Source organism: Balaenoptera borealis, assembly GCF_965194805.1.
Source record: "Balaenoptera borealis genome assembly, chromosome: 6".
Lineage (NCBI taxonomy): Eukaryota > Metazoa > Chordata > Mammalia > Artiodactyla > Balaenopteridae > Balaenoptera > Balaenoptera borealis.
Genome location: NC_138863.1, coordinates 31295887 through 31322585, shown reverse-complemented (window position 1 = coordinate 31322585; position 26699 = coordinate 31295887). Strand labels below are relative to the sequence as shown.

Below are 26699 nucleotides of genomic sequence, written 5' to 3'. Positions count from 1 at the left end.
AACCCATTAAGTATTTTCATTCTGACACCTGGAAGCCATACAACCAGGCAAAATGGCCAGCACTTCCTCCATCTGTTTTAATAATGCTGAACCAGAGCATTTATCATCATCTATTTTATCAAGACTAGATTTTGCTGACAAGGGTTCAGTAAAATTCTTTTAGGTATGAGTACTTCCCAGGGAGTAGCAGATGACTATTAATCCCTCAGGCTTGTGGGTTCTTGAATGCATTTTAAAAAATTGCCAGAGATTAAGGGCCTGGTGTTCTAGTACACAGCACAAGTGAGAAGGTATGATGCTTATCTCAGTGAGGTGGAAGTCTTCCTTTAAAAATATTTCTGGGCTTCCCTGGTGGCGCAGTGGTTGGGAATCTGCCTGCCAATGCAGGGGACACGGGTTCGAGCCCTGGTCTGGGAAGATCCCACATGCCGCGGGGCGACTAGGCCCGTGAGCCACAATTGCTGAGCCTGCGCGTCTGGAGCCTGTGCTCCGCAACAAGAGAGGCCGCGATAGTGAGAGGCCCGCGCACCGCGATGAAGAGTGGCCCCCGCTTGCCGCAGCTGGAGAAAGCCCTCTCACAGAGACGAAGACCCAACACAGCCATAAATAAATAAATAAATAAATAAATTTAAAATAAATGTGATTTGAATAAAATATAAAATCTGGTTTAAAAAAAAAATTTCTGATTTTGACAAACAGTATAAATTTTGGTACGGGGCAATATCTCTGCGCCTAATTTTTTCCACCTTTAAAATGAGATAAATGGGAACAACTAAGCATAGTGGCTCTGTGACAGTACACGAGGATTACTTTCTTAGGAGCTTTACAAACTCTGACCTGAATTCAACATAGCAGAATGGGGATGGTAGATTATGGTCCATGCACGGGGCTGGTGGAGGATACCTTACCTGCAGCACACCACGTTGGAGATAAAATAAGTGTAACTGCAGACAAATGCCAATAACCCGATCTTCTAAGCTTCCCTAAAAGTACCTCCCTCTGTTATGTGTCTAGATCTACAAGTTACAAGGTGGCACATAACACATTTTGAGCACAATCAAATTGAGCGTGAAAATTTTAAAGCACAATCGAGTTGGGCCTGAAAAAGTCAAGTACAATTGAGTTTGCCTAAATGAATCAGGTGTAATTGAGCTGAGTAACTGGATTGCGTTCAGCACTGGCCCTTTGCCAAAATGAGGGGCACGTGGCTAAAGAGATGCAACTCAACTGGGCTTGAAATTTTCACTGAATACTTTTCACAGCGCAAGAAACTGTTTGCAGAACAGAAAGATAAAGTTGAAAATGTGATTATTGAAGCTAGTCAGCTACAGGCAGTAAGTTATCCTATAGGCCTTGTTACACTCTAGAACTAAACCACTATTCCAGTGGTTCTCAAATTTGAGGGCACATCAGAACTATCTGGGGGGCTTGTTAAAATACATCTTTGAGCTCCACCCCTAGAGTTTCTGATTTCTTAGTTCTGGAGGGAGCCTGAGAATTTGCATGTTTAACAAGTTCCCAGGTGATGCTACACTGCTGCTCTGAGACCATGTTTTGAGGACCATTGTTCTAACACGTTATTGTAGTCAAGATTGAAATATTTTAAAAGTACTTTAAAATACTTTTAATACTTCAAAAATACCTCTAATGTTTTAAAATAAAAAGTACTGATACTTATTGTTTTTATATGTCTTTACAAATAAACTGTACAACTAGACCATGCAAATGTTTTCATGATAATTTAAACTACCTAAACTGTCATTTACATTTATTTAAAAAAATTTTTTTATAGATCTTTATTGGAGTATAACTGCTTCACAAGACTGTGTTAGTTTCTGTGGTACAACAAAGTGAATCAGCCATATGCATACATATATCGCCATATCCCCTCCCTCTTTCGTCTCCCTCCCACCCTCCCTTATCCCACCCCTCTAGGTGGTCACAAAGCACCAAGCTGATCTCCCTGTGCTATGCGGCTGCTTCCCACTAGCTATCTATTTTACATTTGTTAGTGCACATGTGTCGATGCTACTCTCACTTCGCCCCAGCTTCCCCCTCCCACCCCGTGTCCTCAAGTCCATTCTCTATGTCTACATCTTTACATTTAATACTAACTACCCCTACCCTCATTGTCTTGTGTGTAATTAGAAGTTGCTAGTGCCCTGATATCTAAGGAAATCTCTGCATATTTTTTGTTTTAAAATGATTGTAGCAGGATGGATAATGCATTCAATACAGATTAGATATAGATCAGGGGTAATAGCTGTTTTAGCAATACCTTTTCCAGCTTTCTATATTGTCTACTTTAATAATGCATAGTTTTCACTTATTCAGTCAACAAATATTTACTGAGCACACAGTGTGCACCAGGCATGGGAAATAACAGGAGTCAACACTATTCGACACCTACCACGTGTTAGCATCTCTGCTCAACTAATTCTCACAACAACCCTACAAGGTAGGTGCTATCATCATCCTTATTGGACGAGTGAAGAAACTGAGGCAGAGAGGCTGAGTAAGATTGTGAAGCAGGGATTCACATTCAGCCCATGAGACTCCCAAACCTGGACTCTTAATTGCTATTTGTCTACAGTTCTTAAGGTGACTCAGAAGCATGGTAAGTTTTGAATATACATGGAAAACTAAGTGGGGCTCCATAACCCAGACTTGGGGGTTCAACGAGGCTCTGTAAGTAAATGTCTTAAGGAGTTGTACGGTGAGAGAGAAGGGAGAGGGTGTCCTAAGCAGAGGGAACTCTCACAGCAATTGATTGACAAAGAGAGGGCACTGGTAACATTTTAAACAAGTGAAAAAAAAGTTTGGAATGGCTAGAGAGCAGGGAGAAGGCAAAAATGCTGATGACCACTGGTCATGGACCAGCTTGGGATCCATGAAAGGAACACAATTCTAGGGCAAAAATAATTGTTTTCTTCTCCAAACCTGCCTATGTATCTTCTATCTCTAGACATCCAAACTCAAAACTTGGGTAGATTTGATATATCTCATTCCATCACCCTAACATCTATCAGATGCCAAAGCCAAGGTTTTCTATTTCCATACCCCTCTCCATTCCCAATGAGTGGGAAGCCCTAGCTGTGCACTTAATATCTCTCATTTAGATGAGCAATAACGATAACAAGTAACATTTGCTGAATCCCATTCTATGTGCCCTATACATGCATCTCATTTCTCTTAGGTAGACAAAAATCTGATCCCCATGTTTGTGATGAGGAGTGGGGGCATAGGGAAGTAACTTAATCGAGGCCATTCAGCCAATCAGTAGGAGAGCCAGGATTCAACCCAGGTCTGACTAAACCCAGCTCTTAAGCTCCCTGTCATTACAGTCTAGTGAATTGCAACAGATCCTAGCAGGTATCCTAATACCTTTTCACCCCTTACAAACAATACTACTCATGATAGCTCCTTGCTTAGTAATCTACCAGGATGGGCTACTTACTATCTCCTTGATATATTTTGTATTTTCCAATCTCTGAGTATTTGAAGATGCTATTTCCTTCCCCCCGCTCTGCATTTTGAAATCCTACTCAATCATCAAGATTCTTCTCAAATACCATTCGGTTCTTAAAGGTTTTTTGGTCCCCAACTTTGAATTCTCATAACACTTTATTTGCATAATTTGATCAACTCATCACTCTTTTTTTTCTTTATGGGCTAGAAGCTTCTTGAGGACAGGGACACATCTTGTTGATTCTGGAGGTCATGTTGCAGAGCCTTGACTACTGGTTGAACAGAAATGCAGTAAGAAGGAAACTGAAATTACTGTAGAAAGAGGCAGAAATGGAGATTGTACCTTGGCAAGGACTCCATCTGAAGTCATAGAACTGAGTTACTTGGAGAATCTATAAAATATAGCAATGCATTTTGGTTTTTGCATAATTATTTAAATTCTAAAACATAACTCTTGCACTCTGGTTAGGTAGAAAAATCATTCTGAAACCATTCTTCAATTTCTGCTATTATCCACAAATAACCACTATAATATTCATTCCTCCTTAAGTACCTTGGTTAATTAAGCATGGAATCATTTTGAATCAAATAGCCAAAGGGAATAAAATATCAGTTAAATGAGGTTCATCTAAGTTTTCAAACTAAAATTCTTGCATGATTCACGATGTTAAATAATTTGACATTTGAGGTGTGAATTTTTCACTTAGGAAGAAGATGGAGTAAACCATGAAGGGTTGGGGCCATGTGTCATTTGCTAAGGTAGTTACCGGGACTGGTGAAACGGTAGTGTGGAATGCACCGATCTCAACAACTATTAAGGGCGCCTCCACATATGTGTGCATCAGTTTTTTCTCAGCAAAAGCGATGTTCCTGAGGGAAGGTCAGATCAGCATGACAAACATGGCTAACTTTGGGATCTCAATCATTCCAGGCAGGAGCAACTTGCTTGCTTGAAATATAGTTATTGCCCCTTGCAGAGGCCAGTGCTTAATAGCAGGCAAACTTGGCAGGTAGAAATTATAAATACATTTGAAATTTTCTCAGCTTGTTTTACCCACCAGGGGTTGCTGTGATTTTCAGGATAATTTAAGGATAAGGCAGCAGGTCAGAACATGAAACGTTAAACAGGTTAACAATGAAATGACAGAATACTTTTTCCCCCGTAAACAAAAGAAGACAGCCACATATATGTACATGTACATGCACATATGTGGCAAATAATAAAGTGCTGCTTCCTCTGAAGTCCTTAAAAATACAGGCATGGAATACATAGAAAACCTGTAGTTTTTCAGAATATTTTCTGAATGGAAAGAGAGCTTTATCTGACACTTTGCACAAGACAAAAAGAATTTTAGGTATCAGGGATGGAAAATAACTTGCAGACCATGTCTCTCACAGAACAGACCAAACAAACCACCGAATAAGTAGCATAGTTTTTGTTTCAAGTGCAGGCGCAGATACAGCAGTTTCACCTTCTGATTCTATTACCAACACTAATCTCAAAGTCCCTTTTGCAAAAGTGTTCCTTATGTGAACACCTCTTTAATAAACTCTCACCCAGTAAGGGGATGAGAACATCAAAGGATCTTCTGCACTGGGATTCTGGAAAGATTACCTTTGAAGCTCAGTTCTTTTGGTAAAAATATTAGAAAGAGCTAAATAGTAATGATGTTATTAAATGATGTTATTATATAAAATTCCTTTCATTTGATTTTCAACCCAGACTGCCACAGATGGAAAGAAAGTTGGCTAAACGTGCTGCTATACTTGGGATACTAACCAATTGCTCAGGAAGGAAGACATGGACCAGCAAATACAAGCATTCAGCACAGTTCTCTTATGTGGCAAGTCAGGAGAAATGACCAGGAAATGGATGCTGAGGCCTTTGGAATGACAGAGGGTCACATTCGAGAGACCATCCTATATTGGGCCTTCCTGTGGAACTGCTGACCACATGCTCCCTTGGCTGTGAGCGTTAAGACTTCACAGGAAGCTAATGATAACAAGGAAATAAGGAAGATTTAACTGTCAGAAAATAGGCAGAGCAGTGCTGTTAAGAGGGTACGGAGCTCACGAAATAGCACAGCTTAACAAAAGGGAGAGGACAGTTTCTCAGAACAGGAAACCAATAAACAGTTTGTTTTCTTCAAAGGAGATAGAACAAGACAAAAGCAGGAAGTGCTGTCCTTCCTTCATCCTGCCAGATTTTCAGTGGCAAGTCAAGTGTGTGCATCAATCACAATAAGGGAGAAGAGACCGAAATGATACCACCTTCAATTTTTTGAAAGAAAAATACAAAGATGTATCACGTCGCACACTCTTCTTTATTCTGTGCTTTCAAATAGTCCAGTGCCACACGCTCTGAGTATTTCCCACTGAAATAGCCCCATGAATGCCAAATATGACCTCTTGATAAACTTCCTGCAGAGTTCCTGCTATTTAGCATTCAAGACAGGTATTGGGGCTGGAAAAATAATATTATTCCACATTTCTCCAAAACAAAGATTCTGGGTCCACGTTACTTCAGTGCTTGTTAGCCTCAAAGGCCCTTGCTTTGCTGTGGTTACAAAGAATATTCCACATATTTGGATAGTTAGAAGTCAAATATTTTTTAAAGAGACTATTTGCCAGAGAATTCTAAGAGAATGGATACTAACCACATGCCCTCCAAATTTTGTATAACACAGAAAATGATGAGAACAAAGAATTTATTTTCACTTATAATCTCATAGTTGCACAATTAATTTAATATGCTCCCTGGTGGGCTTGGCCTATGATATCACTTTCTGGGATAGAAATCCAATGTCACTAAATTATATTAAATGAGAGTGAAATAATATATACAGGCTGCCTGGCTTGTAAATTTGGTTGGTTACAAAAATTTTGTCTGTAATTCTGTATTTTGGATACCAGAATACATATTAAAATAATGAAAAAGAAAACAATCAATGTTCAAAATAGTGGTTAATCCCAGGTAAGCCTGCATAAATTTATTTACCCCATAATACCTATACAGTATTGTGTTTACAATACTACAGAAGTGGTAATGTACTAGAAGAAACAAGTATAGCTAACATATTTAGTACTTACAATTGACCAGAAGCAACACTTAGAGCTTTGCATGCATTATCTCTTTTAATTGTCACAGAAATCTAACGATACAGATGAGGATTGAGCCTCAGAATGATTTTGTGATCTGCTCTGGATCACACAGTAGGTAGTAAGGACAGAAGTTGAGCTTCAGAGACAATAGTAAATGCTAAGAAACCTAGGCATCTAGTTCCTGCTGACTGTGGGCCCATGGACAGGTTACTCAACCACCCTGAGCCTCTGTTTTCTCAGCTACAAAAGTAGAGTTGGACTCACAGATTCTTTCAGCTCCCTTTAGTCCAGAAATTCTATTATTCCATTTGCTAACTTCTAGATGTAATTGTCTTTGACTAAAAATGCTTTCAGAGTTTCAAACTGGAATAAGATCAGCATCCCTTTCCCCCTTACAGGGCGCAGGGGTGGGAGTTGGTGGGGGTAAGGGGGGCTGGGAGAGCTTATAGGAAGAAGGAATTAGCTGTGCAGTTGGGAATTCTAGAGGACATATGGAAAAGGGGTATAAGTGACTGTTAGATGGGGAACGAGGGACTCGTGAGTGTTTGAGCTCCTAGCTGGAGCTCTGCTATTGGGTTTCTCTGCACGCCTAGGGGCTGCCTGGAATATTTCTCTCTATGTGCAGGACTTTACTCCTCCCAGGACCACAGTTCAAAAGAATACACAATCAAAACTTCTTTCCTAGTTCTCCTATCCCTGAAACAAGTACATAGTCCTACTGAGGTTTTCTAACCGTTTTTATCACCAGCAACCAACGAATTAAATAAGAAGTGTAAGGGCTTCCTGCTATATATCCATGCTGCCCCCTCTTGTATTGTTTCTTTTCGCTTTGACCCTTGTAGAGAAAGACCAACGTCTTTGGATAAGTAAAAGATTGAGGGAAAGAATCTATCTGAATTTAGAGAAAAAAAATCTAGACTTCGAGTTTTGACAGCATTTTCTCCTTAGGAAGAGTCGGGAGCTTCAGTGAGGAGACGAGGCCGTAACTCAAGATTCTGCCTTCCAAAGCGCTGAGTGTGGAGGAATCCAGTAGCGGAAAGGAGGTGGGGAGTGCATCTCCCCTTTCCTATTTTACCATGGACCTTCTCAAAGCATAAAAGAGGACAAGCGGAAAAATGGATAAGATGAGGGGAAAGATAACAAAGGATCAAGAGGAAACTCCATGGTACAGAAACATGGAAGGCAGGGGTTCCTTTGGCCAGTACTAAGGAGGGTTAATATATAAGAGACGAGGTTCAGGAAAGCTGTATACTCAAATGTGGATATAAACACATGTAACAGAATATTAGACCCAGAGTAGGTATCTTAGAGGTTATCTAGTCTTATCACCTTACCAACAGGAGAATTGTTTCTGGAGCATCTTTGACAGATGGTGAGGCAGGTTCTGTCTCAGTATGCTAAATAACCTGTTTCCTTCTTGCACAGCTCCAACAGTTAGAAAGTGCTTGTAACATTATTACTTCAAACTATTTGTTTTGGAACAGGCTCACATAGGGCAGGAAATTAGTCTTAATTATTTTTGTATCCCCAGAACCTCCAACTTACTGCACAGCGCATGCTCAGTAACTTGTTTGTTGGATTAATGCTAAGTCAATTAATGGATATAAACTATCTGAAGAAACAGACTAAAATTTACTTTCCAATCCATACAATAACTCTTTATATATGTGATAGCAATTATCAGTACTAAACTTTTTTTTTCAAGTTAACTATACTCAATTTTCTCAACACTCACTATTCTGATGATCTAACTTGGGGAACCTATCATATTACCCATATGTGCCTGTGTCATTTCTTATATAGATTGAAAGGAAATAAAAAACAAAGGGTAATTAGAAGTCCTTTGACCACATCTACTCTTCTTTATTATTAGCCATAAAAGTCCTTTGAAGTTTCTAAAGCCTCCTTAAATATTTCAATAATAAATATTATGTGTTCATTGTAAAAAAAAAAAAAGAGAAAATGAAAATCTCTCATAATCCCAACAATCTGGGTGCATCTCCTTCCAGCTTTTTAAAAAAGATTTTTAATGTAATTTGTCATACTGCATATGCCATTTTATACGCAACTTTTTACTTAATAATATACTATGAACATTCTCTCATATTATTATTAATTCCTCACAGAGACCATTTTAAGTACTTATTATATTTCATTGGAAAGCGATCCAGTTATTTATTTAACCAATACCTTCTTGTTGTACCATGCCCAATATATCACTATAATAAACAGGACTGGAGAAAAAAAATCAATATAGAAGAATTTTTTCCACATCTTTGATGATCAGTTTAGGACAAATTGCTAAAAGTATAGTTACTAGTTCAAAGGGTACAAATTTTTAATAAGACTTTTGAAATTCTCTTTCTTGAGATGTCTTTCCCAGCCTTCAAGACTAGGTTAAATTCCCTTGTTATATATTACTGTAGCACTCCGCAGTTTGCTTTCATAATTTTCATCACCATTTTAAATACTTAGTTATATTTTAATTTCCCTTTAGACTGCTAACTGCACTAAGGTAGGGCCATGAACATTTCTGCTGGTTGTGTTTTGCACAGGGCCTAGCCCATAGCACATACTCAATGTGCATTTTATTTTATCAAATATTGTTAAGTTGCCTCCTTGAAGGGTGTTTGAATTCGTACACTTGAAGCACTGTTTGCATTTACCCACCTCACTGCATCATCACATCATCACTAAAACAGTGATACCCCAAATGGGGGCAAAACACTGTCAGTGTGATTCACTTTTTTTTTTTTTTTAACAAATGAAGCCCATGACTTAGAACTCATTTCTCAGCTATTATGAATTCACTGAGTGTATTATGTTCTGTATTGAAAATTCAGTAAGACTGTGATCTGAACCTTACCAGCTCTCGGGGCAGAAAAGTTCCTTCCTGGCGGGCGATGACCAGTGATGCAGTCTCTCCCTGCTTGGTGCTCCTCAGCATGGCCACGAGCTCTTCCTGAGTTCGTCCAGTGACATCTCTGCCATTTACCTAATGCAGGCAACCATATGAACAACCACAATTAAAACACTTGCCATCCCCTTCTGCCCTAGATGGTTTTTGAAAGCAAGCAGCAAATGGGCTCCCATGATCAATGAAGCTCTGGAAAGATGAAAACTGAATACATGAGCCCAAACCAACTATGTTTATGATACTAGCAATATACCAACCATCATTATTGTGGTGCTGGACAGTCTCAGACATTCAGTAATTGGCATCAGCAGTTTTCCCTAAGACATCACATTCTTAGCAAGGACAAATCAAACTGACAGATACCAGAGAATGATTCCTCAAGTAGGAAGGAAGCTGATTTCAAATGCTTAGCTGTTATCATGCTCTGCCAAATACAAATAGGAGAAATGGACCGTTATCACACAGTAAATTCTTGAGGCATAAGTTTTTTTTGTTATAATTCTACAATTTTCCATGTTTAGAAAATTATAGTCATCAGGTTACCATAGATTATTGGAGATTGTAATTTGGAACTACATTAGTCATTTGGCCCATTTTCTATCGTGATCTAGAACTATATAAAAAGCTATAGTGCTACTTCCATGCCATGAGAAAGTTCAATGGAACCAGCCAGTTTCAACGAATATGATTTCTTGAAAGGTAAATTGACAATATATATTTAGCCAAGAAGATGATGCTATCAAACAAAAATAAATGACAAAAAAAAAAAAGCCTCTTGCTTTGGGTATTCCAAATACTTCTCTATATTCATAGACCAACCTGAGACAGGCTGGCCCACTCTTGGAGAACTCTAAGGAAACTGTTACAAGGGCTTGGGTGCAAATTTGAAATCCTTAGCCCTAATTGAATATATGATGAACTCGTGGATTTGACCCAAATTCCCCAGGGACTCTAAGAGGCGGAAGTAAGAAAGAGGAGATAGGGAAAACTTTTCAATATTATTTGGCCCCATATCATTGTCCTTATTGAGGGCTTACAAAGATAGGCTATTGATTAACCAGTTTTCTAATTAAAGTCCTTATCTTGTCTATAAGTACAGCTTTCAACATACTGAATTCAAAATTTAATACATTTTATATACTTATTTCAAACACTAAGAAAGATTTTATTGAAGATATTCATTCGAATTCTTACCTCCAAAATTCTGTCCCCTGATTGTAGGCGGCCATCTTTTATTGCTGCTCCCTTTGGTAAAATGTTTTTTACAAAAATGGGACCAGGACCATGTATGGAAGAATCTCTGGTAACCACAGTGAAACCAAGTCCTTCAGGTCCTAGTGTATAAGACCAGGAAAACGCATGGTCACCTTCAGCAGGAGTAATATTATATTCAATTTTATAGTTAAATCCACCTAATTTAGACTAATGCAGAATAAGTGAAGTATTGACATTCCAGTAAATATTTTAAATATGCTTCAGTTTTTCTGGTTTTAAATACAGATTACAGTTCCTTACAGGCCATGATTGTATCACAGTGAATTTAAGGCCAGTGTAGATATATAAAACTTTCATTTACTAAGGTCCTAGAAGAAACACCACATGTTATCTATATACCTGGGAGACTGATTTCTCAGTAAACCATAACCTGACTTCATACTTTCCTGAGAAGCAAGAGGCCATCTGACATGTCAGGCTTTCAATCAACTAGCCAGCCTGTGGTTCCCCCTCCCCCTGAGTCTCCATTCCTTGTGTACGGCATCCCATTGTCCCATCACTCGTTCCTGTTACTCCTGTCCAGTTCTCTTGCATCTCCAGTTTCTCTCTTTGAGTTTATGTCTTTTTTCACTCTATGTGAAGGTATGCTTAGATTTCTCTACCCTAAAGAATCCTTACGTCAATCCTACTGCTTCTTCAATCTTCCATCACCAACTACCTACCCATGACCATATCCAGTCATTTTTCCGATTCTGATCTTTCCCCTTCTCTAGCTTTGACACTTCTCACCAACCATTTTCTTGAAATTAACTCCCCCCATTGGTATTCATGTTTTTAGTTTCTGATTATTTTCCTGCCTCTCTGATCACAACATGTCTGTCTTTCTCTTACCCATCGTTCTCCCACGTAAACATAGATGTTCCCCAAGGATCTGGAACAATTTGTCCTCTAGACCGCCCTCCATGCTCCTGGCTCCAACTACCATCTCCCTACAGATGACACTTACATCACTTTGTCTCTAATCTCTCTGGTGTCAGTCTCCAGGATATTACCATGTACATACTTTCACAAGCATTTTAAATTTCACTATGAACTTCCTTCTCCAACCCAGATCCTTGCCTTTTCTACTTAAAATTCTAATTTCTCGTAACGGCATCTCCATTGCGCAAGACACCCTGGCTGAAAACCTCAGCAATAACAGTCATTCCTCTCTCTTCCTGCCTACATCCAGTCAGCAATTTAGGCATACATATTATATTCAGACAGACACCGTGCACCCTTTACTGATCCCTTGTTGTATGCTCTCTTCTTTAGTATATCTTTTTTTCTGTCAGATTAATTTTCCCAAAACACAGCTGTGGGATGTAATATTCTTTATTTTTGCATTCAAGGCTTTCTGATGGATTTTTAAGGTCACGTTCTGTGTCTGATTTATCTATTCTCAAAGCACTCAACCCCATGTCTTATACATAGCTGCACAATTTGTATGAAAAGCACAAGTGATGCATTTACATAAAAAGCCTAATTGTGCCTCCTATCAATACATTTTCTTCCCAGTATAGAATTCTTATAGGAGGACAAAATTTTGACCAGAGGGTTTTTCAGAATAATCTCTATATCCCAATTAAAGGTACATGTAATTTGCTTTAGATATATGTAAATAAGTATTCTAAAACTACCTTGTGATCATTACATTTCCTATTAATTCAGACAAGAATCCATAAAATCTTGGTTTCTTTTGAATGGAGTCTTGAAAATCACAGTGTGTTGCAGAAGGTTGCAGTGGGGGAAGGGATTATCAGGAGAAGTAAAAAAATAAAAGCACAGAAATACATGAATGTGTATGTGTGTATGTATAATATTGCATAAATATCTATGAACACACATGATCTAGTCTTATTGATCTGGGCTTCAAATGGATGAAAAAGTTGAAAAAGATGAAGAAAAAAGGTTATACATGCTTTTGAAATTAAGAATACTTGAAAAATTATTTGCATTGTTGAATTAGTGAAATTAATAATTACTACATATTTGCTGAGGAATAATTTTTTGCTGGTATAAAACTATCTTAGAGAACCAGAAACAATATATCGGCTTTTCGGACTTGGACTAAAGGATGCTTCAAAAATCACTAATCTTGCTTAAAATAGACAACTGAATTTCAGTGCCTATTTAGTATTAAGTCGTGATACAATAACACTCTGTTCCTACCAAGTTTGTAATGGTTCTTTCTATTTCACAGCAGATCTTTATAATTTTCTTGCTTCAAATAATTTACACTCTCCAGAAAAAAGAATAAGAAAGTACTACGATTTTAAGAAATTTAAGTGACTGCAGTATACACTTAAATCTATTCTTTGATTCAATTAAATGAAGGGAGAATTAACAAAATTAGCCTTAATGCATGTCTCTTAACCAATTTTACATGTTACAATAATAGAATGCTATTAAGCATAATTTAATAATTACCTTTCTTTAGGTCAATCTTAATTTTCTTTGCATTTTTCTTGCTGCCAAATCCCATGAGCGGGGAGAGTGAGGGAGAGGATGGCTTTCTACCTAGTCTTGGTACTCGGGGGCTCTTGCTTTGCTGCAGGGAAACTGATGCATCTTCTTCAGGACTGCTTGTTCCTGTGAGATTTACCGTCTTTATTCCTGATTTTCCATGGACAGGAGGTGGCACCTTTGTTCTCAAAACGCCATCATTGTTACCAAAAATGTTAAGAGGTCCAATGACTGATTTTTCATACTGTTCCCGGTTTTGAGGTGGAAGCACACGGAGCAGCACACTTGGAGATTTCATTGCCTGACGGAAGACGTCCTGAGCCCTTGAAAGACAGTGAACATATAATGATAGCACTTCCTAGCATGCCATCCAAAGCGCCCAGCCTCACGGCTACAGGAGCATCCCAGGAGCATAAGCACAGGAGATACTATCACTATTACTACCAATATGACTTTGCTAACTAAACGCTAGTTACCATGTATGGCCTGCCCATTAGGTGCCACCACACTGGGCTACATGTGCCTTATCAACATGCACGATTCTCTCATTTAACCTTTTTAACAACCATGTTAAGTAAGTATAATTAGCTCTCATTTTGCAAAATGAAGAAATGGAGGCTCAGAGAGCTTAAGTAACTTGTCCAATGACCCACAGCTTTTCAGCATTTCTAAATCTGAAATTCTACCCAGAAGTATTTACTGAAGTAAATATAAAAGCAAGCTCTAATTTTAAATGGAACAAACATCTTTCATAGTCTCCATCAGATTATCATTTGGTTTCCTTTTAAGACTTTAATCTAAAGTACAGGTCTTTCCTAATGTGGGTTGTGTTGCAGAAGCCCAATTCTGACACAAACGTTTCCTCACGGAGACGTTTGGTAGGTACGTTGGCTGTGTCAAATATCACAGTGGATTGGCAATCCAAAATGCACCCTCTCTGTTATTCTATTATAGAGTCCCTAATGTTTTTACTTTTTTGTCTTAGCGCTTTGTGCTTCTCCTCAAATTTCCTACTACTTTTTCTTTCCTTCTTCCTTATGTCTCCTTATACCTTATGACTAGGTAAAACAACTCTCTTTCCCAGCTTTCTTGCCAATGAGATGAAAGGTTAGAGAAAATCTGGCTCATCTGGGAGGCAGAAACTTTTTTGTTCTACTGTTTCTCTTTCCTATTTCTTAAAACTCAGAAGTGATGGAGGGAACTCCAGCAGCCATCTTGTGACCATGAGACAGCTTAAAGATAGCATCCGCATAAGAAGGATGGCAAAGCAGAAAGATGGAGGATGCCTGACTCACTGATGATGGTGGACCCTCCATTCCAACTCTGGACTGCCATCTCCACACTTATCTGTCCTTAGAAAAGGTAAATATTGTTTAAGCTACCTTTATTTCAGGTCTCTGTTATTAGCAGCCACACCAAATAATAATTAATCATAATTCCAACTGCTATCTGAGCTCCCCCTCACTTTATTCACGAAGAGCTTACAATGTTAGGGGAGGAGGGAGAAGACTTCACATAGACAGCCCAACTCCTCTGGTCAGCTCCTTGACTAGGAGTCAATTTCTACTCCACATTGAATTTTTATAAGCCTTGATTTCTACCTCTATAATATAGGGAGAATAATGTCTGCCTTGCATTCCTATTAAGTCCTGGTAACAAGCACAGTGATATATAAAAATAATATCATTATTGATAATAGTTATAATTTTGCCTATTATTCATTATTTTTAGAAATACACTCTTAAGGCTTCATTTTCTTCCACACTTAAGCAGCTACAGCACTGTCCCTCCACCCAACACAATATTGGCAACTAATGGTCACAGAGAAGATATATTATGAGTTGTTTTGGTTGAAACAAGAGAGGTTGGTGATCATTACTAAAGAGTATTCGTGATTATTCCCTTGTTCCACTGTAATGCCAATATACGTATAAAAAAGCATATGCAGACTGCTGCATACTCTAATTCTTAGGTACAAAGACCTATTCCTGTAACATTTTCACATGCAGAGAAATAATTTCTTGAGGGAGAGTATTTTAACTTTTTTTTCCATTTGTTTCTATTATTCAGTGAGTCTTCACAGTCATCTCTCACAGATATTTAGTTTAAGGAAGACTACTGACACCAAGTAAGTTAATTAATAAGCCGAACTAATAGTCTGTGAAGAGTTCTTAAATACCAGTCTAACTGACCTGTATCCCAAGAAAAACAAACCCATCTATCGATGCCCCAGAAAGACAGCCAGACAGAAGGTTTGCTCTATTCTGCAGTTTGCCCTTCTCAGGGCTGTCAGGGACATTTGCAGCCCACCTCTGAGTATGCTAAAACACAGGACACATGTGAAAATAGATGTTCTGGGGTCAAAGGGAACTTACCAGAAGTTCTACCTACATTTTTGATCATAATGAGCTCAGTGATGATTATAAGCATTCTAGGAATCAATAAAGTAAATAAAACAATGAAAAAAATGCTTACTGAGCAAAGGTTTTGTCTACGAGGTCCACACTGTTGATGTTTACAATACATTCATTTTCGTGAAACAGTCCTTCCCGCTTGGACCTGCTGTTTTCTTCAATGCCGCGGATGAAGAGCCCTAGAATCCTAAATGCGACATTTAGGTTGGAAGAGAATGACTGAATAACCTGCGAGTTGTTTCTCCATTTGTAACTGTTCAGAAATAAATATTGGTTTCTATTTATGAAAGAAAGTATGCTTTATATTCAGGCAACTGTTTATTATTTAAATCCTTAGTAAACAAACAAACAAAAAAACACACTCGCACACATGACTCACTAGAGAGAAGAAGCCCTTCAAGACACATATACATAAACACCAGCCCAGAGCACAATGACCTACAATCCCGTTTCTCATGCTTGTAGTTAACCTAGAAAAGGCTAGCGTTGCTCAGTAGAGTTGAGGACACAGAGGACTCGTGGTTTCGAGGGGGCTTCACAGAAGGGCTGACTGTAATAAGTAAGTTTGAGTTGGTGCCCAGGGGGCAGCTCGATGTTTGATAATGGGAGAGGATTAGGTATTCACAGTTGTTTCTTTGCAGTCTTCCTACCTCTTCCAATAATATGCATTTGAAGAAGTAAATGTTTAGCAGAGATCGTATTACTCAGTTTAGAAGGAAGTTCGGTCCCATTTGTTAGTGCCACTGAATCAAGTGTGTGTTGAGTGTTCTCTATGCACTTCTGATGGAGGAATATGAGACAGGGCCGTAGGACCAGGACAATGACTCAGCACAGGCTTGAAGTACAGGAGAAACGAAAAAACTGGAGCTATAAGCCTAGAGTCTTCATAGAAGGATTTGGGAAGAAAGTGGGATGTAAACTGGATGAGAAGAATGAGTGGGGTTTGGACAGGAGGAGAGAGAGAACACACACAGAGGCAGGAACGAACAGGTGTGTGTAAGGGGAGCAGGGTGGGAGCTCACACTGGATGTGGAGGCCAGTGCCACGTGAAGGGGCCTTGAACACCAGCTGATGGACGTATCTGATGAGGCTGGAGTAATACTCATGCCACTCACTGCTTCTGAGCGAGATGGTGACTGGATGAAATCAGGGCTTTGGGAAGAGTTGTCTGAAATTTCAACCAGGAAGAGTCTGGATTCAGAGAGGATCCCCTGAACCTCCTGGTGCTTCGGGGCTGTGGCTTAGAGTCAGCAGGGGACGGGGTTGGAGAAAAAGAAAAGGAGAAAGAAAGCTACAGCAATAAAAAGAAAGAATTCAACTGTGTGTGTATGTACTTGCACGCACCTATTACATACTGGTAGTACTTGAACTGAAAACTAAAAGAAATCAAACTTGTGTGTACTTTAGTCATTTCTCATGGGAGGGATTTCCCTGTTCCTTGCGGCATGTCAGGGTCCCAGGTGTCTCAGGATAAAACAGACAGATACGTCCTCCAAGAGGAATCTGCTAGATGTGGAGAAACCACCACCTCCTCTTCCCTCATCCTCTTGTTTTCCTACTTTGTCACCCTCTTTCATATAGGGGCCTTAGGTGCTATTATGTAGTCCCTTTGCATTAAGTCTCGAATCTAAATAAAACATGAGCACATTTTATGCATGCATAATAGGGTCCGCCATAAAAAAGGGGAGTCGCTAAAGAAAGTGGAAGAGAAAACCATCTTCCTGTTTGGAGCTGCCACAAAGTGGGACCTCGGCCTCCAGGGCCTCAGTTCATCTGATGAGCTCACGTCATCTCAAGACAGCCGGAGGAGAGGCACACGCAGGGCTATTTAGATCTCTACTTTAAATAAGTTAAATGAACACAGTACGCTGACGCAGGAGAGAGCAGAGCAAATAGTCATGCCACCTATTGTGGGGAAAGCCCGGGGTCACAGGCCGAGTGTGCAGTGATGCTTCATTTCCTAGTTCTAGTAGGTTAGTAAATTAATCATCTTCTGGGTGGAAGAGAATAAGGGCCAAAGCTACTATCTGATAAAGGATCTGAGATTTAAATTAATATATTTAAAGTACTAATCCCACCTTAATCTCATAACATAATATTAAAAATTGAACTATTTGACATGTCAAAAAAAAAAGGAAAGATATAGAATAAAATACTGTTTCTCTCCTAAACTGAACAACTCTCTAATTGTTCAGATTTTGGATTTTTGTTATGGTGGATTCACAATAACACGACCCATTAGGAGGCTCACATGTGGTTATAAACTAGTTTATGTAAGCGATATTTTTTTAACAAGCATTCAAGTCTTCCTTTAATTTAATTCAGTACATCATCAGTCATGTAATGTTACTCCCTAGGATTTAATTTCACATTTTGGGAGATGAATTAATTCTTTCAGGCCACTGGGTTGCAATTTAGCTGGCATATTACAGCTGGAGTATGCTATGTGAACCTCACTCAACTAAATAACCTAACTTTCCATGAAAAATTTATTGACAGAATAAGCCCAACTGTAAAACCCATGTGTCAGAGGTAATTTTGGTAAAATGTAAAACTAACTGATTTTATTAGTTTGTTCCCTGGCAGCAAACCACTCCTGCCTTCTTTATTCTATGGAAGGGGTGGATTCCTTCCAGTTTGATTTCATCCAGACCAGTATGAGAAGGCTCAGAAAAGAGTCCCTCTTTATCGTCTTTGCCCCAAATGGGTGAGCTGTGGGTAGCTATCTCGTTTGGGACCAAGACTCTCAGGATTTAAAAAGTAATGCCGTCGATGAGTTATAGGCCGAGATGAACCAGTTAATTTGCATTAAGAAGCAGTGATAAAGGAGGCTGAAACCCACAGCCCCGCAGAATAAGAGGGGTAACAATTGCTTCTTGCCCTTCTAGTGACCATTTAGGCACAAACCTACGCCCTGCTGGCCTCCTCATTTCTTCCCACTGTATCACACGGCCTAGGCCGCTCACCAGCTTAGAATTTTTACCTAAACATCTCCTCTGCTCACATTATATATCACTCTTCACCCATTCCTTCCTTCTTCTGCCTCATATTCAGCTGTCTTTACTATGAAACAGGTATATTATGCTATCTTTATTTACTGACAATTAGATTTTATGCTTTAATTCTAAAATAAAACTATATATATATTTTTTTTTTTTGAAAAAAAAAATGAATGAAATTCAGTTGCTTTTTACTTTCAGGGACTCTTGTTTTGTTTTGTTTTTTCTTGCATTTTTGTTTTTATTGTGCGAGCCAATGGTCCTCCGTACAAGCAGCATTCTGCACCCCAATGAAACCACTGAGGCCTTATTAAGTACAGCAGCCAGTGTGTTGTACTCGGGGTGTTCTAACTTTGATTAGGGATCTTAATTCTACAACAGGTGTGGCTCTATTTTTGTAAAAGAAAAAAATTAAAAAGAAATTGAAGGCAGAGCGAATTACAGTAGTCTTAGTAAATAATTAAATGTAAATTCTAATTTAAAATAATGACACAAACCAATAAATGGAAGGAAATGAAGAACTAAGTCTACCACTATGACCTTAACTCCCCCCATCCCCCGTGCTCACACAGGGCAACCATATGGCATGATGAAGTCAGACACTTGTCTGACACACTCTGTATGCAATTGCTTCTAGACACATGGGTTGAGTTAAGTGTGCTGTTTCAGCCTGTACTCATTACTTCTTAACTTTTATTGGCTCATGTCTCCACTTCCATATTATTTTTTATGTTTTTTAATTAAATTTCCTTTCTATAATACCAGTGGAGAGCAAAAAATACACACACACACACACACACACACACACACACACACACACACAGAGAGAGAAAACTATTTCACCAATTTACTGAACAGTTGACCATGAACTTATAAAAGTTCATTTCTGAACAAGGTTTTTCTGTTTTAGCCAAAATAGTATTAATCCTAATAATTTACACATTTGTATGCTGTGTGTTTCACAAGGAGCATTCACATTTTTAATGTGGTTTAATCCCCACAACCTTGATGTGAAGTAGGTATTCACAAGAGGCAAATTTAGGGGACTCACTCAAGGTTATACAAAAGAGAACAGTGAGATTCAAATCCAATTGTTCCAAATCCGAGTCCAATACTTTTTCCTATTCTATAAAGCTTATGCTAGAAATCAGAACCAGGAAGGATCAGGGAGTAAATCAATGCATTCTAGTGTGTTTTCCTCATTTGAAGTGAGAGAAGGTGATTTTTGGTCTATAGGGTCAACTTGTTTTCTGAACGATTGAAAATGATGTAGGGTGACTGTCATGTTGTATATTTCTTCATGTTTTGAAAATTGGGATGATCTTGTGGTCTATTCCAGCTTCATTAAGCTAAAGGGCCTAGTAATTTAGCCACACTGGTATTTCACAAAGCTCTACCAGTACACTTCTGACAAAAGCCATTAGAATTCCTCGTGACAACTGGGTAAATACTCTCTCTGTCTATCAAAAACAACCTCAGCTTGTCCTGTGCCATAACCCATAACATTTATAAACATGCTTATTAACACGTACAGGAAATGAGACAATAAGAGCCACTAGATTTTCAGTTCATTTCTTTTTAGGGGACATTCGTTCCAGCAAGAGCTTGGCATCAGATGTTATTTGCTAAAGAAGGTGATGACTTAGCAATTACAGGTAGCAGATGGCTACCTACTGAAAATGATGCCAACCAAAATATCATGACTAAATCTGTTCTTCCCGCTATATGGCAGACCAAATTGAATAAATATTCAGAACCAGTAAATAAATATTATATAAGCTTTGGGAAAAGTTTTGTTCTAGAAAGAGCAATGGAGTGAGGTCAAGTCAAGATATCTGGATTTTGTATGACCTTGAGAAAAATCAACTGACTTTTCTGGTCTTTGATCACCTAAGCAAAAATCAGGTATTTTGCCTTTTCAATGATATATTTAAGAAAATGAATTTAGCAAATTAATTAAAATCATATCATATGGGTGAGAAATTCATTTTCTTTAAGTTTCTGACAACCTTTGTCAGTATCAATCTAGTGCAAAAGGTAGTCATCCTACTGAAAAGTATTATAATAACGTAATATCTAATACTAGTTTTGTAAGGTTGTTATAATAGTACTAATATTACCTCTCAGGCACACACTTTAATTCCCATCAGTAAAACAAGTTTTACAGCCAGTTAAGTAGGCACAAATTTCAAGAGATGGTGATGCAATCTAAATTACCATTTACCAGCATGGATTTAGAAATACAATGCCTTTAAAATTTCAAAAGGATGCGGTAAATTATTTTTAATTGGTTACATTTTATTTTAGAACAAAATAAATAGAATAATGGCATTTTGCTACTATAGCTAAAATCAAAACATATTTAGCTTCTGATATAACTACTTATAATATTAGAATATTTATTATTCTAAGTTCTGTAAACCTGAGGCATATCAAGAAATATCCATTTGGAATTACTCTATTTCATTTAAGTGTACTTTTGAACATTAAAAAATTCAGTTGCTATATTTCTCTAACAATATGTTAAAGTCTTTCCACGATTTCTGTCTACTATGTGTCACTGATAAGAATACTTTAATAAAGTACTTCTTAGTTAATTGTAAATGCAGAAGCCATGATTTCTTTTCCATCGTATCCTAGAAGTGATGTTATTTTGTTTCTAACACATTAAGTGGCCAACAGAAGTATATCTTGAGGTGTCTATCTAAATAACAGAGACATACACTTAATCCTCTTCTAAAAAATGTTTGGGAAAATGAGCTCAAGTCAAGTTTCTCATTAGTATGAGCTTCTGATATAAGGAAAACATCTTACCTTCCACTCAGAGATGAAAAGAAAGGTACTACATGTATTCCCAAGGGGCCTCCTTCCCCAGAAATCTCCACTGTTCTTGTCATATTACTGGGACAGAAAAAAAAAAAAAAAAAAAAAAAAGAGCACAAATGAGTCTCTGCTAAAAAAACAAAAACAAAAAAAACCAGATGTGGCATATTAACAAGAAAAACAAAAAAAACTTAGGATTATAACAACTACTGTAAATTCAACAGCAGAGATGAAATCAAAGGAGTACATGATTTGCTGGTATGTTCAGAAGATCCAAGAAATAAAATGTTTAAAAGACTATCTGATTTCTTATTTTTTTCCTAGAAGAGGAAAAAATGGAAATGACTACGTACAAAAATAACTTCCTACTTAACTTAATCTGCATAAATCAACATATTTAAAAGGATGTACACAAAAATGAAATTTCTCCCCATTGAGACACACTTGAAAATTACTGAATAGATGATAAAATACATTGAATTAAGCATATCTATGCTTAAAACATAAAGGAGGATTTTTCCTCCAGAACAGAGGAAAAATGAAATAAAACACATTTTTATTAGAAAAAGCACATAATTACATTTTAAACAACTGTGAAGCCACAGTTGGTAATACATATGGGCATGTTCAAAGCATTATAAATCAAAACTGAAACTTGCCTTTCAATAAGGCATCAGTTGTATTCAATGGAACAATTCCAAATTTTCACCTCTTATTTTATTTTTTATTTTTTTTAGACGTAGAAAAAGAAGTTGAAAAGCCTGGAGAAAATGTATTACAGAAAGAAATGGAAAGCCTGACCTGCCTCACCTACTCCAGATTAAGGAAAGGATGAGCTAGAAACATTAATGGATAGTGTGTATGACTGAAATATGCAAGGCACTGGGAGCTTTGGAGTAATGGAAAGTGGAACTAACAAGTTTTTATAAAGATGAAAAATAATAACCATGAACAATTATTGGCTCCTTTAATCCCAGAGAGAGAAAATAAAATTGCCAGAGGAAAAATGATGAAGTTGAAGCAAACATCTCCATTATGGAAATTGTAGGCAGGTCTCTATTGTTTCCTATTTACATGAAAATGACCTGAAACTAGACGTCAAATTAAGAGCTACAGCTGCTACAAATACATTTCTGCTCCAAACTGAAAATGGGAAAATTTTGGCTCCTTGCTGGAAAGTTGAGAACAGCATTAAGAAAGCAAAATGCCTAATGAATTCACTCTGCATGAAGTACTTCCTAAATTATCAGCAATCTAAAATAAATATATTAAATATATTCTCATCAGTGGATTAGGCATATTTTTAATGTGTTTTCATTGCAAACCTATTATCATTAAGAACTGCAAAAAAGAGCATGTTAGTTTCCAACATTTATGGAAAGGGATGGAATTTCAAAACTGATAGTAAATTTCAAATGAGTTTTGCTCAGATACTGCTGATATATTTAAACTTTGTTCAGTCAAGCAGGTTATATCAGAAGCTTGGAATAAAAGTTAGAAATAAAATAAATCTTAGAGTGCTAATATCAAGGGATAAAGTAGATTCTTTTCTATACTTTCTGTGTAAGCATAGACACTACATGAATATATGCATATGAAATCCTAAATATAGGTATGCATTATAAGCCCTGAATATAAAATATTTGGTGGGAAGAGAAAGTTGTGTAGCTTTCAATGGACCGCAAAGAAATAACTTTTATATAACAGATTTATAGTGCATTCGTAGGTATTTGAGGAAGACTAAACCCAAAGCATACACATTCTAGGGTTATGATATTATTGTAAAGACTTCTAAAAACAGAGATGAAAATTCTGTTTAACCACTGAAACTTTATTATCTCTACCTTTATAACATAATTTTATAGTTTTACACTTAGAGCATAACACAAATCTTTCCTAATAAATGTATTAAATATCCACATGCTGATAGATAGCGTTCATATGTATTATATAGATGCTTTTGGAATATAAGTGTTTAGTCTAGACAACAAGATTTCAGCTTAAAAAATTTTAGAATGGCTTTATGGATTCTTTTTTCTAGTTTGCAAGTATTTCTTTATCCCACTCAAAACCTCTCCTATAAAACATAATAAATTCTATGTATCGTACTGACACTTACTCTTTAGTAATCATCAAACTTGTATTTTTACATTTACTTAAAAGTAAATCACATAATTTGTTAAAGTAATCAATCTTATTTCAAAACACTAAAACTTTGTTGGAGGATGCAGTATTAAGGTTTATTTCAACTTTATAAGATTCCCTTTTTCAGTATTTCAGAATAAACTTTTATGCTATCTTTATACATGATAGTCACTATTTTTTGGCTAGAATGATATTTGACAAATGTTAAATTACTATCACAAAAATATTACTATCCCAGAAAAAGCAGCATAAAAGACTTTCAATTTTGTTGACTGTTAAATGCAGATACTTAGAGAATTAGATCTATTAGATCTATAGACAAGCATTACAAGTTTTACACAGACTATGTTTTACCATGCTCTTTATAAATTGTTATCCATTATTTGTTTCAAGATGGAAAGAAAAGCATTTGAAAAAGGAAACTCATAGACCAGTCCATCTTTTAAAATTTATTTTAAAAGGGGAAAACACCACTCAGTGTTTTATATACTTGATGGAGCTCTGTGGAAATCCCTGTATATATACCCTCATGGAAGATAAACATAGCAAGGAGGGCTAGACACAATTACTTGAATACACATCTCATAAAATGAGATTTCACTAAGATGTGAAAATATGCTATTAATGTTATTTGTTTAGGCAAACAGCACAATAGAGTTCAAGGACCGGTGCGCAGGGTATGCACATTTATGTTTTGGAGGCAGACTGAGAATGGAAAATGTAGAGAATGAGGTGAGAAGGCTATTCTAGCAGTGGAAAGAAAAAGGGATTGGCAGCTACTTGTGAAAAACAGATAAAAAATGAATTGCGGGGCAAAAGAAAAGTATTTCAGTTACAAAAAGAAAAGTCGGAAGATTTCACTAAGCTCAAAATAGCTAATTCAACTTTCTAAGACATACTAAAACAAAAGCAGATGGTCACCAAGCATTAGGTCCAATAGTATTAAGCAAGCTACATGTTCTAAGCTCCGACTGACAAAATTGATTCAAATAATCACTAGAACCAGCTGCTACCTACCTAAGACTTTAGTACAAAACTATGGGTGAAAGTACAGAATCAGTGGTTTAAAATGAGCCTGTTGTGAACGGCTATGGCAAGAACTAGATGGAAAGTGCTTCATTTGGTTCCTTCCAGCAGAAAGACATGAAGCTTGAGGGAGAGCAGGGGCTGCAGACGGATGGTTGTAGGTCTAATTTCTCCGCACGAGGCAAATGCACAGCATCTTTAAGATTAGTCAACCCAGTGATCGGCCACTAGTTTAGGGTAAGGAAGACACAGGTCTGAGGGCAGGGAAGGGGAGATACTTTGTTTCAGGAGGAAATCATGATTAACTTATGAAATTAGAGAGAAGTGTATCCTAGTGGTGGCTTTGAGTCAGCTGCCTGAGTAAATCATCTAAACTAAGACCACAAGTACGTTTCCTCATTTGGACAATGAGGGAATTAAGATAAATTCCTAATAGAGTTGCTGGTTTTAAAGAAAAAAATAGAGAATATTATACAAATACATCAAACACACAGTCTCTGGCATATACAAAGGACTCAATAATATCAGCTATTAGTATTATTATTAGAACTTTCTGAAGGAACAAAGAAGCTTATGGGTTAAAAAGGCAATAACCTATTTCAAACTTTCCAAATTTTCCTCAACTTGATTTCCTCAATAAGAGTTTTTTTTTTTCTTAATCCGTAAATACTGTAGGATTGAGGAACACATTTTCTTCGTAATTAGACTGCTGACAGAGAACACAGTGGGTAATAATGAGTGGAGAGAAGTTACTGGCGGGTGTTCTTTGGGGACTGATGTCCAGGACTGTCATATACAGCAATGTGAGAGATGGACCACAGAGAGAGACCTCCAAGAAGAGCTTGCTGATGACGCCGAAGGCTACTTGACAGTGAAATGTCTTGGGTTTTTCCCCCCAGTTTTATTGAGATATAATCAACAGCACTGTATACTTTTAAGGTGTACAGCATAATGATTTGACTTACATAAATCATGAAATGATTATCTCAGTAAGTTTACTGAGCATCCATCATCTCATATAAATACAAAATTAAAGAGAAAAAAAATTTTTTCTTGTGATGAGAATGCTTAGCATTTACTCTTTTAACAACTTATGAAATGTCTTGTTGATACGAGTATACTGAGTAAAAATCTAACAAAGAATCTGTTGTCAAAGGTGGTGGGATTCACTTAATGCAATCAATTGAGTAGTTCCAATGAAGAAGTTCTGCAAGGAAAAAACAAAGTCTAATGCTTGAGGAGTTCATAATCAGCAGGCAGATTAGGACAGGTAACAAAGAATAATACAAAGTAATAGAACAGTAGTAGTACTTGCAGTATGTTCCCAATGAATGTACGCTATCTGGGGGGAGGCAGCATGTTAATCATCTTCTGGGTATTATAACATGTACTCACATCAAATGTACAACGTAAACATATCACTTCCATTACAGATAAGTAAACCGATGGTTAGAGAGGTTAAATAATCAGTCCAACATCACACCATTTATATAAGGTAAAGTCAGGACTCAGAGTGGAATTTACTGCTTCTCAGAGCAGTAGTTTTCAACCACTTGGACATGTAAGTTTCAAAGTAGAGGTGCTTTCTGATGAGGTTCACAGAAAAGGGAACAGGATCAGGAAGGAAAGCTGGAACCAGGAAAATCTTCTCCAAGGAAGTAGAATTTTAGATGGAACTGAGAAGGGTAAATGAATCTTCAACCAGAAAAGCTGGTGAGGGCGTGGAGAGATCATGCACAGGAGAGGAAAGAGTTTGCACTGAGACACTGAATCAGGATGGTTTGTGGACACATGGATTGGCTGTGATGCTAAAGAAAGGAGGAGGAGAGGGGAGGAGGGGTAAGGAAGGGAGGAGAACAGAGGGTAAGATAATAAGGAGATAATGCTGACCCATCAGCTTGAGATCAAACCTCAGTGTGATATGTCAAATTCCACAACGAAAAAAAAGCACGCTTAATTTTTTAGAAGGTGGAATCACGACAGGTTTTGGAAATGAGAGCAGTAAGATCAATGCAGTGGTTTAGAAATATCTTACCTGGCAGTGATACATGGGATCAACTGGAAAAGGGAAAGACAAGGGAGAAA

At 37.4% G+C, this 26699-nt stretch overlaps 1 protein-coding gene across 3 annotated transcripts in view; it reads right to left on the bottom strand.

The window, feature by feature from the left end:
• The window catches only part of PARD3B (par-3 family cell polarity regulator beta), a 1037301-nt gene that overhangs the window by 476963 nt on the left and 533639 nt on the right, over positions 1-26699 (bottom strand). For all 3 annotated transcript variants that reach the window (XM_082397042.1, XM_082397040.1, XM_082397041.1), the window contains 5 exons: positions 21435-21521; positions 15683-15808; positions 13172-13530; positions 10682-10821; positions 9437-9565 (listed from right to left, as the gene is read on the bottom strand). In XM_082397042.1, the coding sequence (XP_082253168.1) occupies positions 9437-9565; positions 10682-10821; positions 13172-13530; positions 15683-15808; positions 21435-21521 (841 nt within the window). The remainder of the gene's footprint in view (positions 1-9436; positions 9566-10681; positions 10822-13171; positions 13531-15682; positions 15809-21434; positions 21522-26699) is intronic.